Genomic DNA, 15,258 nt, shown 5'->3' with positions numbered 1-15,258 from the left:
TCCATTTTCTGCAACCAAACTACCGGGAAAGGTCTTGCGAAGGTCGTAGCACTTCCCCACAACCCGCAAACCTTAGGCGATTAAGTTTAACTGACAATTCCGTGAGGAAAACCTGCAGTTATTTTTCCGCTAAGTAAGTTGCTATGAGTGTTATTTTTAGAAACGATTAAACAAGATGCCGAGAGAGGCTTTACCTGACCAAGACGGGAGCCCTCCTCACAAGGAGCTCAGTCACAGTCTAAAATAATAGCATCCTTTTCAACTACTGGTAATATACGGTGCTCTTTTTGAGCTTCAACTTGCCAAGTTTTGTACAACAATCATTTTTTTAAGACTGAAATAATGCAATATAGTGCGGAACACCAGACAATGTAGCCTTAAGTACGACTGAGACAATTTAGCAGGAACTGCCAGTATAATCTCCTTTTTAACAATAAGATCTATTTTACGATTTTAACAAGAAACAAATTATCACAGGAAGAAAATAAGAATACCCCTGTGAATAATAAGTCTCATCAACGTTACGTTGAAGTTTGTGATAACAACTAAGAAGAAGAAAGAAACATATTGCTTTGTTTCTTATGCCGCTCGATCATTATACAAAACCACTCACTTGTGTCACAGATTCCATAACCGGGAGAATTGCATTAAACTTGAATCGGAGTCTTTTTAAGTTAAATTTCGTGCTGAAATTAAAGTTCTGTATGGGGAGGGTAAATTGAGAATATGTGTGCGCTAAAACGTGAAGTCCTGCCAGAAGTTCTGTTAGTTAGGCGGTACGCAAAGTGACAAAACGACCAAGAAAATATTCATAGTATATGCTTGATTGAATGCAAGTGGTTATTTCTCTCAAGGAATACTTCGCGTTCCAAAACGTTGAAGTCGTTGCAAAGAATTGGTCCGTTTAATTTGATCAAAGTGAAGACCAACTGGGTATTTCAACAGTCACGTTTTCTTAATCACATGTGAATCCGTGCACAATTTGCACCTGATTGAATCCCACTGTAACATAACGCTCTTACCAGTGCATGTTTTGCCACTCAATTCTTCGGAAAAAGCATTTTGAAACATTGAAACCTGAATTTGCGTATTCCAAGGAATGGGCCAAGTGTCAAGTCACGTACAAATGCAAAGAAGTGCCTTTTATTATTTATAGTTTTAACATTGTTTAACTCCGTTCGTGACAATGTTTCGCAATATACAAGTCTCGAAACAAAGCGAGCGGCTCGCGAACATTCGATACCTCCGTGTTCGAGTGTGAAGAAAGAATTAACTCCTATTTCGGGAACCAATCGGAGCCTCCGAACATGACCCGAACTTTCTCGGCCTTCTGGAATCATCTGCGTGACTGAATAACTGCCGAACTGAGAACATTAAATCATTCGCGATCTTTCTTTTTCATTTATTGTTCAGCTGTTGCCTTAGATTCAAGTCTTTAATTTTTTACCGAAAAAGATAGCTGTATCCGACATAAAGCAACTAGATAAGAGTGAAAGCAAAGCCGCTCTTGTAACTTACTAGTTTCAGTGAATGCACTTGATAACTTGGCCTTTGATTGTTGTAGCGTGACTGTTAATAGCCTCGGGGAGCATTTGAGGGGCCAACGGATGCACGGCAAACTTTGCATAAGAACACTGGCGATCGAGTAAGGTGACTACTAAATCCACTCCTGATTTCAGGAAGCTCGCAGAACCACGCAAACCCACGTAAAAGTCAAGTAATCCTAGCACGCGATCAGGAAGAATTACGTTTTATTTTACTGTAGTACGCCTTCTGGGTATCTTAGCTAAATCCACTCAATTGGGGCAGTCTCTTAAAGAAGACAGCCAAATGCTTATGGCTTGTACAAGTTTCGATAACTTGTTTAGAGGACAAGACAGTGTCATGTACCATAACTCGTATCAGGGCGAAGGAAATCCGTTAACGGCCGGCATCTATTCACTGCTAATACCTACCAGTGAGGAAGAAATTCAACAGGTCAGTTGCACTGCATGAATGATTTAGTCAACTTATACGTTTTCTAAGTGATATTATAATAGCGTGCATTTCTGAAGTGAGCTTTTGAGTGAACACTAATGACGAGTTCGAGCTCTGCGATACCCTCGGATAGTATATAAAACAATCAACCTTTTAGTTTTCTATCGTTCTATTACCAAGTCTTTATTCCGCTGATAAATAGCAATCGGAAGTAAATATTGACAACTGCTCGGAAATTTGTTAACTTACTTTGAGTAAGAAATACAATTGAGGATCATGATTTCGAGAGACGTATGAATGACTGATTTTTCCTCAGAGGATCAAAATGATGGTTTGTTCTACATTATCCCTGAAAAAAGTTGCTCACTCCGCCGGAATTCATATCTCAATGAATTAACTTTTCGCGATATAAAGCCGAGCACTATTGCTCTAAAAACGCTGAATTTCGCTTACGAATTTGTGAGCCCTGAAGGAGATGTACAACGTTTAGCGGTTTAAGTGTAAAGGACGACAGGGGTCCTTCAATTAAAGTTCTTCAGTTTTAACAACTACATACGTTTCCGACAAAAGCCTTTGCTCCCCGATATCAATCACCCGTTTACTTGAGACATTTTGCTTGGGGAAGGTATGGGATTAAAGCTAGAAATCATCATGATATTAGAAAAAACTAAAGGTAACCCTTATTGCTCTAACAGACCCTTCATGAGATGGATAGCTATCTGTGTTCATCTTCTCCTGCAACGTTACCGGTGGAAACCTCGCCGCATGTCAATCTTCCCCAGCCTAAGCCTCAAGAAATGACCATAGGAAAGAAAGACTGCCGCTTTCCAGAGACAGGAATGACGATGGGAATGTGTACTGTTGCACAATCGGCGTCTATTCCAGCTCTAAATCTAAGACACCAGTGGCCACAGGTAACTATTCCTGCAACAACGCCGTCTTCTGTCCACACGACATCGAACGATGATGCAGCATACGGATGTAATTTCAGTGCACATGCACAAACCGTCCTACCTGTTTCCGATCACAAAGAACTGGAACTACATCATGCCTTTCTCTGTGATTTCCCTGGCTGTAAAAAGCGTTATACCAAAAGCTCTCATCTCGGAACTCACAAGCGGATTCATACGGGTGAAAAGCCTTTCCTGTGTCCTTGGGAAAATTGTGGGTGGTGTTTCCGACGGTCAGATGAACTCAAGCGCCACTATCGAAGACATACTGGAGAAAAGCCGTACGTATGTCCTCTTTGTGGAAGATCTTTTAGTCGTTCAGATCACCGAGCTTCGCATATAAAAAAAATACATCCATTAATGTAGAGAATCCGTGTCAGTAGCGTTTGCAATTTCTCGCAACACTCTTCGTAGCCTGATACATTTGTCCGGCTGAGTCGACATTTTTGTGCAGCAATACCTAAATCAATCCGCGCACGTTCCTATTTCCAAATAGCAAGAAGTACCTGGCAGACGGGATATAACAAAGTTGTACTTTTATTTGTATTTCGGACCAACTTCTTTAATTTTAAGAACGTGATAAGTGAGTTAAATTGTACATGGCGTATGCATATAGATATATATATATATATAATATACGAGCGTCCTTTTAAAGAAGAGAACATATTCATGTCGATTTTTGCGTCCGCGCTGGTTGCAAGGATCTTTGTCAATGATGTTAATTTAGCGTAAGGAGCCGGTTAAATAAAGTTGTCATTTATTTAAAGATATTATCTGTTTACATTCTCTATTTTCTACAGTTATTTTACCTTTTTGATGATATCCCTCTGCATGTGTTCAGTTGGGGAGATTTGTATGATCTTTTATTTTCAGAAACACCGACCTTCATGACTGATTCCCTCTCTGAAAGGAAACTTGGCAAACAAATATATGCTCACAATAATGTGTAATTATTCTTTTTTCGAGCTGGCTCAACTCACAATGTGGACAAAATCAGTCAATAAGTCGGTTGTTCTGAGGTAGTCTGTTTCACCTAGAGATCGACTCCTCTGTCAGTTCCAAACACAGAAGCTCAGAAATGCATGAGGTCTTCCTTTTTCTCTGTTTCATTACTTTCCTTGAGAGTTCAACAGCTTATGACAAAGAGACTACTTCTGTCTCCATGATGTAAGATCTTTTTGAAAAGTAAAATAGATATCAAAACGTATTTTCTTTGTACCCGCCTTTACTTTATCCACTTTATCAGACCTTGAAATGGCTTGAAATGTACTGTTTCAGAGAGAAGCGAGAAGTGCTTTTTCTTCGAATTCCTCTTTTTTTCTTTTTACTTTTTTTTTCTTTTTTCATGTAACGTGGACATGTTTGGAAAAACTTTTTGGATCCATTAAGAAAGCCATTTGTGCATGATTGAAAGACTTGGACAAACGTTATAGAAACTGACAAGGTTTGATGACACAAATCAACTTCTGGTAAAAGATTATAAACATGAACTCGTACAAGGAGGTTTAAATTATTTATCACTGATAACAGCTCATAGACTGGTGTTATTGGGCTTACTATTGACTCGAAAGGCTTCACGAAAACACAACTGCAAATTTCTGACAGGTTTCATTGTTGGTTATGCCGAATTAGCTGAAGATTAAGCACCAGCAGAATTCAATTCGTCTCAAGAGCAACGGGTACTTTGGAGAAAAAAGACAGCGGTGAGCTTTAGCAAAGTTTGTGAGACTTGCAAATACGTTTATCCAAAGCAGCAATATTTTCTAATTTTATACTCTGTTTTTGTTTAATGGTGTACCGTTGCTCCAAGGACAGTATTCATAGACCGTGTAGCGGGTTTGCACTCGCGTCGATACAGAGCTGAATTTTTCAAGACATGCCAAGCGTTACATAAGAAAATGTACTAGAGCTGTTCACTTTCCTGAAAACGCGTGGGATGTCAGCTACAAAATTAGTTCCTGGTTGAATTTTGAAGGAAGGAACTACGTGTTTGACAATATTAGCCACAGTGAAAATGGGTGCATTTTCGAGGAGGTCAATGAGGTTTAGCACAAATCGATCTTTATGAAAGTCCCAGACATATTTAATTTTTCAGCTGAACTGATTGTGAAAGCCGTTGTGCAGTTACACCATGATTCCTAATTTCATTTAATATTATACATTTGGAACGGGTATTGTAATAAGCGGACAAGCAATTCAGCGGTGTATCAAAGAAGAGAAGTTTGTTTACATACCTGATTATGGACTGGCACCCAGTTCTTCAGGGATAAAATGGCAGGGACGACTCTTAGTTCTAATTTAACTAATCCTTTCTCATTCTTATCCAAAATGTCAGTCAGTATGAACGATCCACGGTGAAAGTGTTTCGTTTCCTTTCAATGTGTCAAGATTTGGCTGCACGCTCGTTACGTCCATTGATGTCGCATTGGTTGTGGAGTGCTGAAAAATGCGCGTGGGCTCCGCGGCTTACCAAAGGTGCCATTTGATGGATTGTATAATATGAATAATGATGGACAATAAATTGTCCACGAGAACACTCTCATTCTTTGCAAACCAACCCATACATTTAGCCGGAATAGTAGGGTAAGAACCGCTGCTGGTTATCGTATATCATACCTTCTATATTTATCACTGATCAACAGATGAGCTTCAAACCAATGATGCAAAGGCAGTTAGCGTAAAATATTCCGCCTGTTATGGGGGTGGCTAAAACGTTCTCAATAAATAGTAACCTGTAGAGAATTAGCTGCCCACACAAAAAATTGAAAACGAGCTTTAACGCCTATTTTCGTTTCCTCTACCTCATTTCCTTTTGGAATACATCACTGAACACGATCACCGATCACGTTTTAAATTTTTGCATCAAGATGAGCACTGAAAATATGATGTGCATGTAGTTTTGTAGGTAACGATATATCGTATAAGTGACTAGCTGACAAAGAAGACGTCAAACCAACTGACAATCTAACTCAGATATCTGTAAAAATCTACCGCAAAGCTGTACCTTAACCACGCTACGTAACGGCCGCCAAAAGTAAAACAAATCATTGTGATTACCCGGTTAGTAGATTATGATTTTTTTTTGTCAACCGTTTGTGCCACGTGTTTTAAATGTTTTAAGGTAAGGCTGAGAAAAAAAAGAAGGATGCTAGAGTGGCCATCTAGCTCTCATTAAGTCACTTTCTTTGAGAGTATTTTAGCAATTAAGTAAATGAATTGAACATGCAGTATTCTGTACAGCCATTCCTTTTTCGGAAGGCCTTACTAATGTACTGTATCCTACCACTCGCTTTTATAGCATAAAGCGACTTCGTACAATACAGATCAATTTAGCGATATATCCTTCTCTTGTTGAATCGAAAATATGGGACGAAATATTCCACAATTTTAAATTTAATTTAAATTTAAGTAATTTTTTACTTAGTAAAAGGCATGACCTTTTCTATTTTCATGGAACATCATTGCCATAAACCAACAAAAACCTTTAAATAAGAAGAGAGGAGAACTGATTAAAAGGAATAAAAATATCGGAGATCCAACACAAATCTGTTAAGGGATGTTGGCTGAGGTGACCATGAAAAAGCCTTAACTGCCTGTCACGTTAGGGTGGTCGTTTACTGGAGGTAGTCTTTTCCAGGGATCAGACTGCAATGGTCTAGACTGAATGAATGGATTCATTAATGTGCCCGGAAATATTTTCTTTTTCTTTTTACCAGTGGCACAGTAATCCTCTCACTGATTAACTCTTCAGATAAGTAACAACAAAAAAACAATACTACTGCAATCCTTCTCTCCCTCATCACTAAATATAGCCTAAGGCTCAAGTATTAGGCGATACCTAATGTAAGAAATAGAACACGAGGAGACGTGGTCTTCAATTACTATTTCTGGGTTTTGACCTTTTTTGCTTGGTCTCAAACTTCCTTTCTTCATAGGTAACACCTACCTGAAAAAGACCTCATGAAATTACTTTATCAGGGGGTAACCAACTAAACCGTCTTCGAGTCTTTTTGACTTAACAAATATTTGCAGTCTCGTGATGGGATAACGTGGGATGTGTATTTCCCTCAGTTTGACTTAGTTTCCGGGACACCCCAGTGCTACAAGGTTCACTCAAATGAATGAGAAACAGCAGGTTTTGAAAGCAGATCAATTATGAGTTCCCTTTAGAATAGTTTTGAAACCGGACATTTCAGGGCTAATATGAGAATATAAAAAAACACGGATGATGTGTAAAAGCAATTCTGGGATTTTTTAAGAACTAACATATTCTTTTGCATGGACAAATTTTGACACCTGCAATGTTTTCAGGGACATGCCAACTAAAATTTTTTTTCTCGTGCCCACTAATTCCACTCACGCGCCCCATATGGTTTTTAATGGGAACAAACACTCCTAAATTTATAGTGACAATTCCTATACTTCTTTGTTATATTGTCACCATGCATTTGTAAATCCTAGTTGCAACATTAACACCTACTGATTATGATTGTTAATGAACTAGCCTCACTGCTGACTAAAAGTAAACATTTTTCTGGACAAAAGGAACCCGGAAGCATGTTGGGAAGTCATTAAAATATCCACTGCCATGTGTTTTTCTACTTTCAAAAATAGAAGTGCTATACAACCTATCTTGAAACCAGCAAACGTAAGAGCAGGACTTTGAAACAAAAAGCTATATATTACTTTAATAAGATTTCTCGATATTTCTTTTTTTTTTTCCAGGCATCAATTTTTATACTAACTACTAACATCAATCACACTACGATGCAGTACATTCAGGCCTTCACATCTTATGTAATCTTGTGACAAGTCAAAGTGTCATTTTCAAATTATTGCAAGTCTTAAGCATGATTTTAACCCTTTCACAGCCGGGTGCTTCCCCATTAGTAAAATTGTCTGGCGTTAGCCAGAGTAAAATTGGCATTTATGGAGGTGAAAGGGTTAAAGCTCGAAGCTATGTCAAGCTTCTCATGAAACAAAACAAATCATTCCTGCCTAACAAAGTCTTGCTATTGTAGAGAATTTTCATTTTTTTCATCAGAGAGGAAGAGTTGCAACTGTGACGCTGGACTTTTTAAATTTGAATCCTATATTCCTGGAAGGAACTGAATATAAAATTATATAGTAACGAGTAATTCCTATTACACAAACAAAATCTTCAATGCTTATTGTGTAATTATATTCTGATTTTAGCATGAATATGTTGAGGGTTTTCATTCTTTAAGCAGCTGGCAGATGAAGGAAAATGAAGAAAAACCGTATTGGTTCCATTATTTTCTTTTTTCCTTCTTTCTGAATACAAAAACTTCTCTTGTTACATTTTTGCACCCGTTGGTGAGGAAATTAAGTAAGAAATTTTACCCTCTAATTTGCGTTCTTCAGTGAAGACCTCCAAGTCTTCTTTGTCTCTTTTTTACCAAGAATTCGAAAATCTCCCGAAAGCAATTTTTTTGTTTTTCTAATATAATGCAGAAGTATTGCTTTTAAGCTTTATACCTGATAAATACTTTTAACATCCTAAAACTCAACCCAAGAATGTTAAGATTTAAAAACACTTTAAAGTAACGGTCTCTTGTGAGTTGATTAGAAGTACTTTTCAAAAACGATAAACTTTTGCCTCCCTGTTATTTTCTTTTACCTGTTCCTTAATCAAGACTATCATATTTTTAACCATAACAATTTTGAAGTGGATTCTAGTTCATCAAAAAGAATTTAGGCGACGGATACTCTTGACAATGGCAATCAAAGGAAAATGTAATTGTGGTTACTTTTATAAAGTATCACCTATTAACGACAAAAAGATTTCTTTAATTATTAAAGAAAACTATTACTCAAGATAAAGTAGAAACTCGCCATTTTCATTATTTTAAACTTTTACGTGTTTCAATCAAGGAGGAAAAATAAGATTTTCCAAACATTAGCCAAAAACAAATATATATAGAACCTATAAATAGGGTAAATAGATCTTCCAGAAAAGCCAACTCCACTAATGAGTTTTAAATAGTATTACAATGATTCTTCATAAATAGCAGCTTATAAAAGACACATAATACCATAAACTCTTCGAAAGAAAAGAAAGCACTTACTGAAACAAAGCGTTGGTAATTACAGTTCATGAAGAGAGATTGGTTAACCAAACACATGTGTAAATAATTACATTACAATTGATATTTAAGAGGAATCAGCTGTTAAACAAACCCGTAAAAAGGTGCAACACAATGGCTTTTCTTAACAAATCCAACTAAAAATACAAAGAAAATACACTTCTTTAGACAGATTGAAATAAGGTAAAATCGCCTATCATACTCATTGTGTCTGCAACAGATCAATTCACAAATAACAGAACATAAATTTAAATAAATTCAGTTTCCAACCAGCAAAATTAAAAGAATGATAGTACATCACTACAACGAAACACATCTGTTACATGAAAACGATGATCTGTACTAAAGGAATGCCTCACTTTAAGCCAAAAAACTTAATAAATTGCCGCATCAGCTTTCATTCTATCCGCAGGTGGCTTGTAGTGTAGGGTGGCCGCTTTTCCTCGTTGAGCACTGCATATAGTTTGCATCCAAACAACAGTGACAATGCTCCCCCCAAAAAAGGCGATGAACGGGACCCTACTGTCTTGCAAGCATTTTTAAATGCTTGCAGACTTGCAGATTTGCGAAAACCTTTTATTGGACAAAACATGGAGATTGTATATTTGGGCAGCTAAAATTTTTGCCAACCAGAAGTCTCGATAGTAACAGTTTTTAGAGTTTAGCTTTCCTTGGTGTGGATATGAGGGGAAACCTTTTCTTGAACCTTATATAATGTTGTGTTTTCATTTGTAATAGTGTTTCTTTTCAAGGTGGCTCAAATCAGGTTCATCACTTTCAAGTGAAACTATTTAGAAGGATTGACTGCGCAACACTGAATCATCGAACAGCTAAGATATGCACCCCGTAAAACAACAATTATTGCTGATCAAAATGCCCTCAATATTATGACGTATTAAGTTACCACAACAACAGAAAAGCCATCTAAAAAACACCCAGTATTTTGCCCTTTAACTGCTTACATCTCAAAGACGAAAATAGTAATCCCCATTCTTTATTGGTGAAAAATGATTAAATCACTTTATTGGTAAGTCCTTCCATTCTTTATTGGTGGGAAGTGTTTAATAATCTTGAAAGTGTATTAAAGGCTACCTTCACAATTAGAAACGTTAAGGTGCTCTGAATCTTTTTTATCACTTTCCAGCGAAAAAAAAATGGCTAGCCGAATTCCCTGTTGCGATTAAGGGTTGTTTAGATGGCTTTCCTGTTCCTATGGTGACTTATTACGTAATTGGCTTTCCATCACCCAAGAATAAGATTTACCCAAATTGACTTAGTCCCTATCAGTGTCAGAAGAGTATTTGCTTTTAAAACCAAGTTTTGCGGGAAATAAAATGTTGTAACCAATTCAAATCCTTTGGGAATAAAACGGTTTGTTCCAGGTATTTCCATGTCATTTAAATGTGAATGCAACATCATATTGCAAATACAATACACAGAGAATGTTAAACCCGGGCGACATGAATTGACTAAAACATTGAGTTAGCCGGTTTGGTCTATTGTTTGTTTTCCCGCGAAACCTGGTTTAAAAATAGACACTTTTCCGACGCTGATGGGGACATACCTGATACCAGATTCATACTCTTGGCTTATGGACTCTTGGTACCACAATATTCATTACCTTTGAGTTAAATGATGTTGTGAAGTCAATCCTCAAAAAAGTCAGTCAGTCTCTTGAAATTGTTGAAACCTGCTTGAGCCACCTTTCTTTTTGCTTAGAAATTGACCACATAGCAAAACCCGTTCAAAAATTTGCAAATTGCAGTCTGTACAGTAATATCAACCTGAATAATATCATTAATGTATCTCTTGCATTAGTAAGTGCATCGGTATTTGTGTTTTGCGTTTGGTGATATAATTTTCAGGAATGCAGGTCTTACCTAGTGCATGAAAACGTCATTGTTTTATGGCCGCCATTTGCAGTTCCTTTACAGTTCTTGTGTGACAACGATGTTTGGCCCCTGGAGTCTTTTCGATATCGATTCGTCACAAATAGTGCCATATTAAAAAAAATTAATATTAAGTTTTTGCGGCAACAAATTTCTAACCCTGCATGTTGCATTGGCATAACAAAGTCAGTGTATACCGACTACGTCTCATGAGTAGAGATGTTTGGAAATTCATCTTGTCCTTTCGTCGGATTCGTCGTCGCCAAGATAGCTTGCAGACCTTACCCGGGTAACAGTGGATGATCCCCGACTATTTCTAGCAAATGTAGGACCTCTATTTAATGTTTTCCGATGGGCCTGTCTGCCACTTGGCAAATTGATTTCGTCGGAAATATAATCATCGTTGATGCAACCATGAGGTGAAAGCGACATATTGCCATTTTGATGGTCTGTAAGACAAATGGCACTATTCCATCGACCGTTCCTTCTGCGAAAGTTGTGTGATCCACTTTGCCTCTTCGACTGTGGCATATACTTGCCCCTCTTACTTTCTTGCTTATGAATGGTACTGGAGAATGATGCATCCTCATCAGCGAATCTCACTCTTGACAAGGATATATTGGATCGCTTCGCCAGACTGCGTGATGATTCCAAGCTTTCTGACGAATCAGATGGCAGCATTGGAGACGGTGCTGTGCTACGTTGAGGGTGGCGTGGCTTTTCGTCCTTATGTAATCCAACCGTAGATTGACTTCGATTTGAAGATTTGGGGGGAAATCTACCTATTGAATATTTTTCTCGTTTTGTTTTGCTTGCATATTTAGTGTTTCCAGTTGACCTTTCAGACTTCCAGTCTGTATCTTGAGAACGATCTACTTCTTCAGATTCTTCAATTTCGTCTGTTTGCTCATATGACACTGAACGTACCAGGGCACGGGGCTTAGAGTCCATCGAACGCCTCGAGCCTCTGAGATCGTAGTGTTTTGTACTTTTTACTCTAGCGTTCGACCCTCTATCTTCATACTCATCGAAGCCTTCATTTTCACGATTGTTTTCAGGTTCTCTCACAACGCGATTGGCTCTTCCCTTTTTTTTAAAATTTTGCTCATAAAGATAAACAGTCTCCTCGCTGTAAGCTCTGTTGTATTGGGCACTATAATCACCATTTTCATTTTCCGACTTTCCAGTGGTAGCAAGAGTGCGTGCATCAAGTTTAGCTCCCTCACTATCATTGATCCAATCAACTGGAATTCTTTGAAATTTATTTTGTTCCGTAGCTCCATTCCTGTAACCATTGCTTACTTTCACGAAGCTTTTTGTGCGACCTTGAGCCGTTAAAACACTACCGTTCAGAGAGCTGCCAGATTTAAAGTCACCCTCGGTATTACCCAGTAAATTTTCCGTATTTGGCATCTGATTTGTTTCTCTTTCTTTAAAACGTGTAATGCTACCGGATATCTGGTTCTGTTCTCTTGAATCTCTAGATGAATGTAACATTACAGGTGCTTTTAAACGGCGAGTAAACTGAAATTGTGGGTTCTCATCATGGTTAGGCCTTGTTTCAGGGGAACGCGAGTAAGAAGCTGCATCGTCAAGATGAGATTCATTGTCATGGCTTAATTGTTGCGAAAGTCTTTCATCAACTTCATTCCTCGAACCAAGCCAAGCTGGTCTGAGCACAGGTTGACTTCTGCTGCCTCGGAATCTCATTTCCTCGTCTGCGGTGTCTCTAATTTCGACTACTGAAGTGTCCGGCATGCTCAAAAGGGATTGTCGCAGATTAGCCCACTGTAACCTTCTTGGATCATTGATAGATATTTTAGCATCCTGGTGCAAAAACTGAGGCTCGCTGAAATAGTGAGACTGCGTGCCTAGATCCGTCTGCGTTCCCGTGGACGAGAATGACTTGTTTGATGCGTGAACAGGTTCCGAAAGTTGTGATTGTTTTGGAGTAACAGAAACGCAATCAAAATATACGGAATCGCTCTCCAAAGAAAGTGTTGATCCTTTAATGTCAGTGGAGGCACCTTTTTCGATACTTTCTTCACCTTTGGGGCTCCCTGTAGATGAGCCACCTTTCTTTTTGTTCACAACGCGTACAATTAATCGAACTAGTCTAATAGCGATGTGCAGTATGCTGCCGGACTTCTTACGAGTTTCTTCGAGCCCCCTACGTGCTTGCTGATCAACATTTTGCGCAGTCGATCCAGCCAAATCGGTAGTGTTCTTTACCATTCCTGATGCCATCTCAAGAGTATTTGTTGTCGTTGGTATCGGGACATCCCAAATGACATCGTCCTTTTTGGGATGCGTCAAGTCCGAAAGGCTACCCTCTATGTGATTGCTTGTCCCCGTCAACGATGTTCCTCCAATTTCACGTTTTATTTCAGATGCACCGTGCTTCACTTCTTTTACCAAATATGTAGTGTTTTGTCTTAGACGACGTTCTGCAGAAATAACGCCGCTTCTTGCTACGTTTTGCAAGTTAATGTCTGCAATTCCCTTTTCTTGCGTGGCAAGATTTAAATCAATAATCACCGAATTGTTGTAACTATCCGTGGCTGGTTCGGGGGGCTTGCGGTTATGTGACTTTGAGCTTGCAGCACCTGTCACTTTGGCGGCTCCCTTCTTGGACACCCAGTCGCTTTGTTGTGCAGTCGCTTTGTTGTGCATAGTATTTGTTGTCGTTGGTATCGGGACATCCCAAATGACATCGTCCTTTTTGGGATGCGTCAAGTCCGAAAGGCTACCCTCTTTGTGACTGCTTGTCCCCGTCAACGATGTTCCTCCAATTTCACGTTTTATTTCAGATGCACCGTGCTTCACTTCTTTTACCAAATATGTAGTGTTTTGTCTTAGACGAGGTTCTGCAGAAATAACGCCGCTTCTTGCTACGTTTTGCAAGTTAATGTCTGCAATTCCCTTTTCTTGCGTGGCAAGATTTAAATCAAGAATTACCGAATTGTTGTAACTATCCGTGGCTGGTTCGGAGGGCTTGCGGTTATGTGACTTTGAGCTTGCAGCACCTGTCACTTTGGCGGCTCCCTTCTTGGACACCCCGTCGCTTTGTTGTGCAGTTTCCTGTAGAGTTTCCAGTCCTGTTCCCGCCTTCTGGTTTTTATCATTTGTGCAATAATTTCCTTCATCTTGGTCCACGACCTCCATCGCTGCAGTACCTTCAGGGTCCTGTCCTTCTTTTCTTTTCTTCTTTACCTTAGCTATGATACTAGCTGCCATCATGGTAACCGCAATAACTTTTCTTGCCATACTTTGAGTGTCATCAGCAGGGGTATTGGAAATGATTACATCTCCTTCATTTCCTCTTTCCCTTCCTTGCATTTCTCGACTTACCGATCCGGTCGGAAGACCTGTTACATCTCCAAGAACATCAACTAGCTCGCCGTCTGCGTTGCCGTCTTTAGTTTTATCTATGTCATCAAGCTCCTCTGCTACATCTTCAACAACTTCCATGACATTCTCAATGGCGTCAAAGGCTTCCTCTAAACCTTCTGGAACATCTGCATCCCTTTTTCCTTTTCTCTTTTTCGCTCCAAAAAGAAATACTCCGGTGGTCACAATGAATGAAAATGTTGGAAAAAACGCCATTTTCCAACCCTCGAAACCAAAAAGTCCCAATACGTCTTTAATCAGTCCCATTGCCGAGTCAACAACGGCTAGAAAGGTAACAATTTCAAACATGAATTTTTCGATATAGTCTGCAAAATCTTCCACTAACTGTAGTAATTCTTCGGTAGCTGTAGGCATATTTTCCGGATCTTCTTCCGGTGGCATTTCAATAAAACTATCCATTTTAATTTGAAAGCGAATTGTACTTACAACTAACACCTCGAATGAGCTAAGATATAGCTTTCCATAGGAAAAATTGGTTATAATCTTGTTTACAATACCTCCCAATGCTACCGGTGGCATCTCATAAAAACCCCTGATACCTGTAACCGTTGTTACTGTTAAATCATAATTAATTAATCATATTATTTTATGATAATTAAACTCCTTATCATTTCACGCAAACAATTTTACTAAATTTCTTCGAATTATATTTACTCCTCGAAACTTAAATTAAATAGTATTTGGTTGAAAGCAATATCTTATTTGTCATGTCTATGGCAAAATTCTGCCATATATGATCAGTTTCTTTTAGGTGGTCTTGCGTCCAACCTTGATCAGTCAGTGAGTGCAGTAAACCCCGTCCTGAACCTTGGCTGTATTCCACGTTCCAAACGACAAGTCTTGTGAGCCTTTGAAACGTCCAGTCAGTTGCAAGCATGTAAAAAGACGAATAAGTTGGGTATTTCAGCCTTTTTTCCCCTCGAC

The 15,258-nt window shown here is 38.7% G+C and overlaps 2 protein-coding genes across 2 annotated transcripts; one reads left to right on the top strand and one right to left on the bottom strand.

Moving 5' to 3' along the window:
- Positions 1–1,466: 1,466 nt before the first annotated feature.
- LOC138059766 (Krueppel-like factor 1) lies at positions 1,467–3,694 on the top strand. Its single transcript, XM_068905378.1, has 2 exons — positions 1,467–1,977; positions 2,673–3,694. The coding sequence occupies exons 1-2, from the start codon at positions 1,831–1,833 to the stop codon at positions 3,291–3,293; spliced, it is 768 nt and encodes a 255-aa protein (XP_068761479.1). The 5' UTR covers positions 1,467–1,830; the 3' UTR covers positions 3,294–3,694.
- A 7,460-nt stretch (positions 3,695–11,154) lies between these two features.
- Positions 11,155–14,853, bottom strand: LOC138013825 (streptococcal hemagglutinin-like). Its single transcript, XM_068860877.1, has one exon. It carries the CDS (start codon positions 14,851–14,853, stop codon positions 11,155–11,157), a length of 3,699 nt encoding a protein of 1,232 aa, XP_068716978.1.
- Between the last annotated feature and the right edge of the window lie 405 nt (positions 14,854–15,258).

The sequence above is a fragment of the Montipora capricornis genome, chromosome 8, assembly GCF_036669925.1.
Source record: "Montipora capricornis isolate CH-2021 chromosome 8, ASM3666992v2, whole genome shotgun sequence".
NCBI lineage: Eukaryota > Metazoa > Cnidaria > Anthozoa > Scleractinia > Acroporidae > Montipora > Montipora capricornis.
The sequence above is the reverse complement of the archived record's forward strand: the minus strand, read 5'-3'. Positions and strand labels throughout refer to the sequence as shown.

Bases quoted from the DNA above. Each gene is read 5' to 3' on its own strand.
- LOC138013825 (XM_068860877.1), bottom strand. From the start codon at position 14,853: ATGCCACCGGTAGCATTGGGAGGTATTGTAAACAAGATTATAACCAAT.
- LOC138059766 (XM_068905378.1), top strand. From the start codon at position 1,831: ATGCTTATGGCTTGTACAAGTTTCGATAACTTGTTTAGAGGACAAGAC. The intron at 1,978-2,672 runs GTCAGTTGCACT...TTGCTCTAACAG, and splicing joins GTGAGGAAGAAATTCAACAG to ACCCTTCATGAGATGGATAG.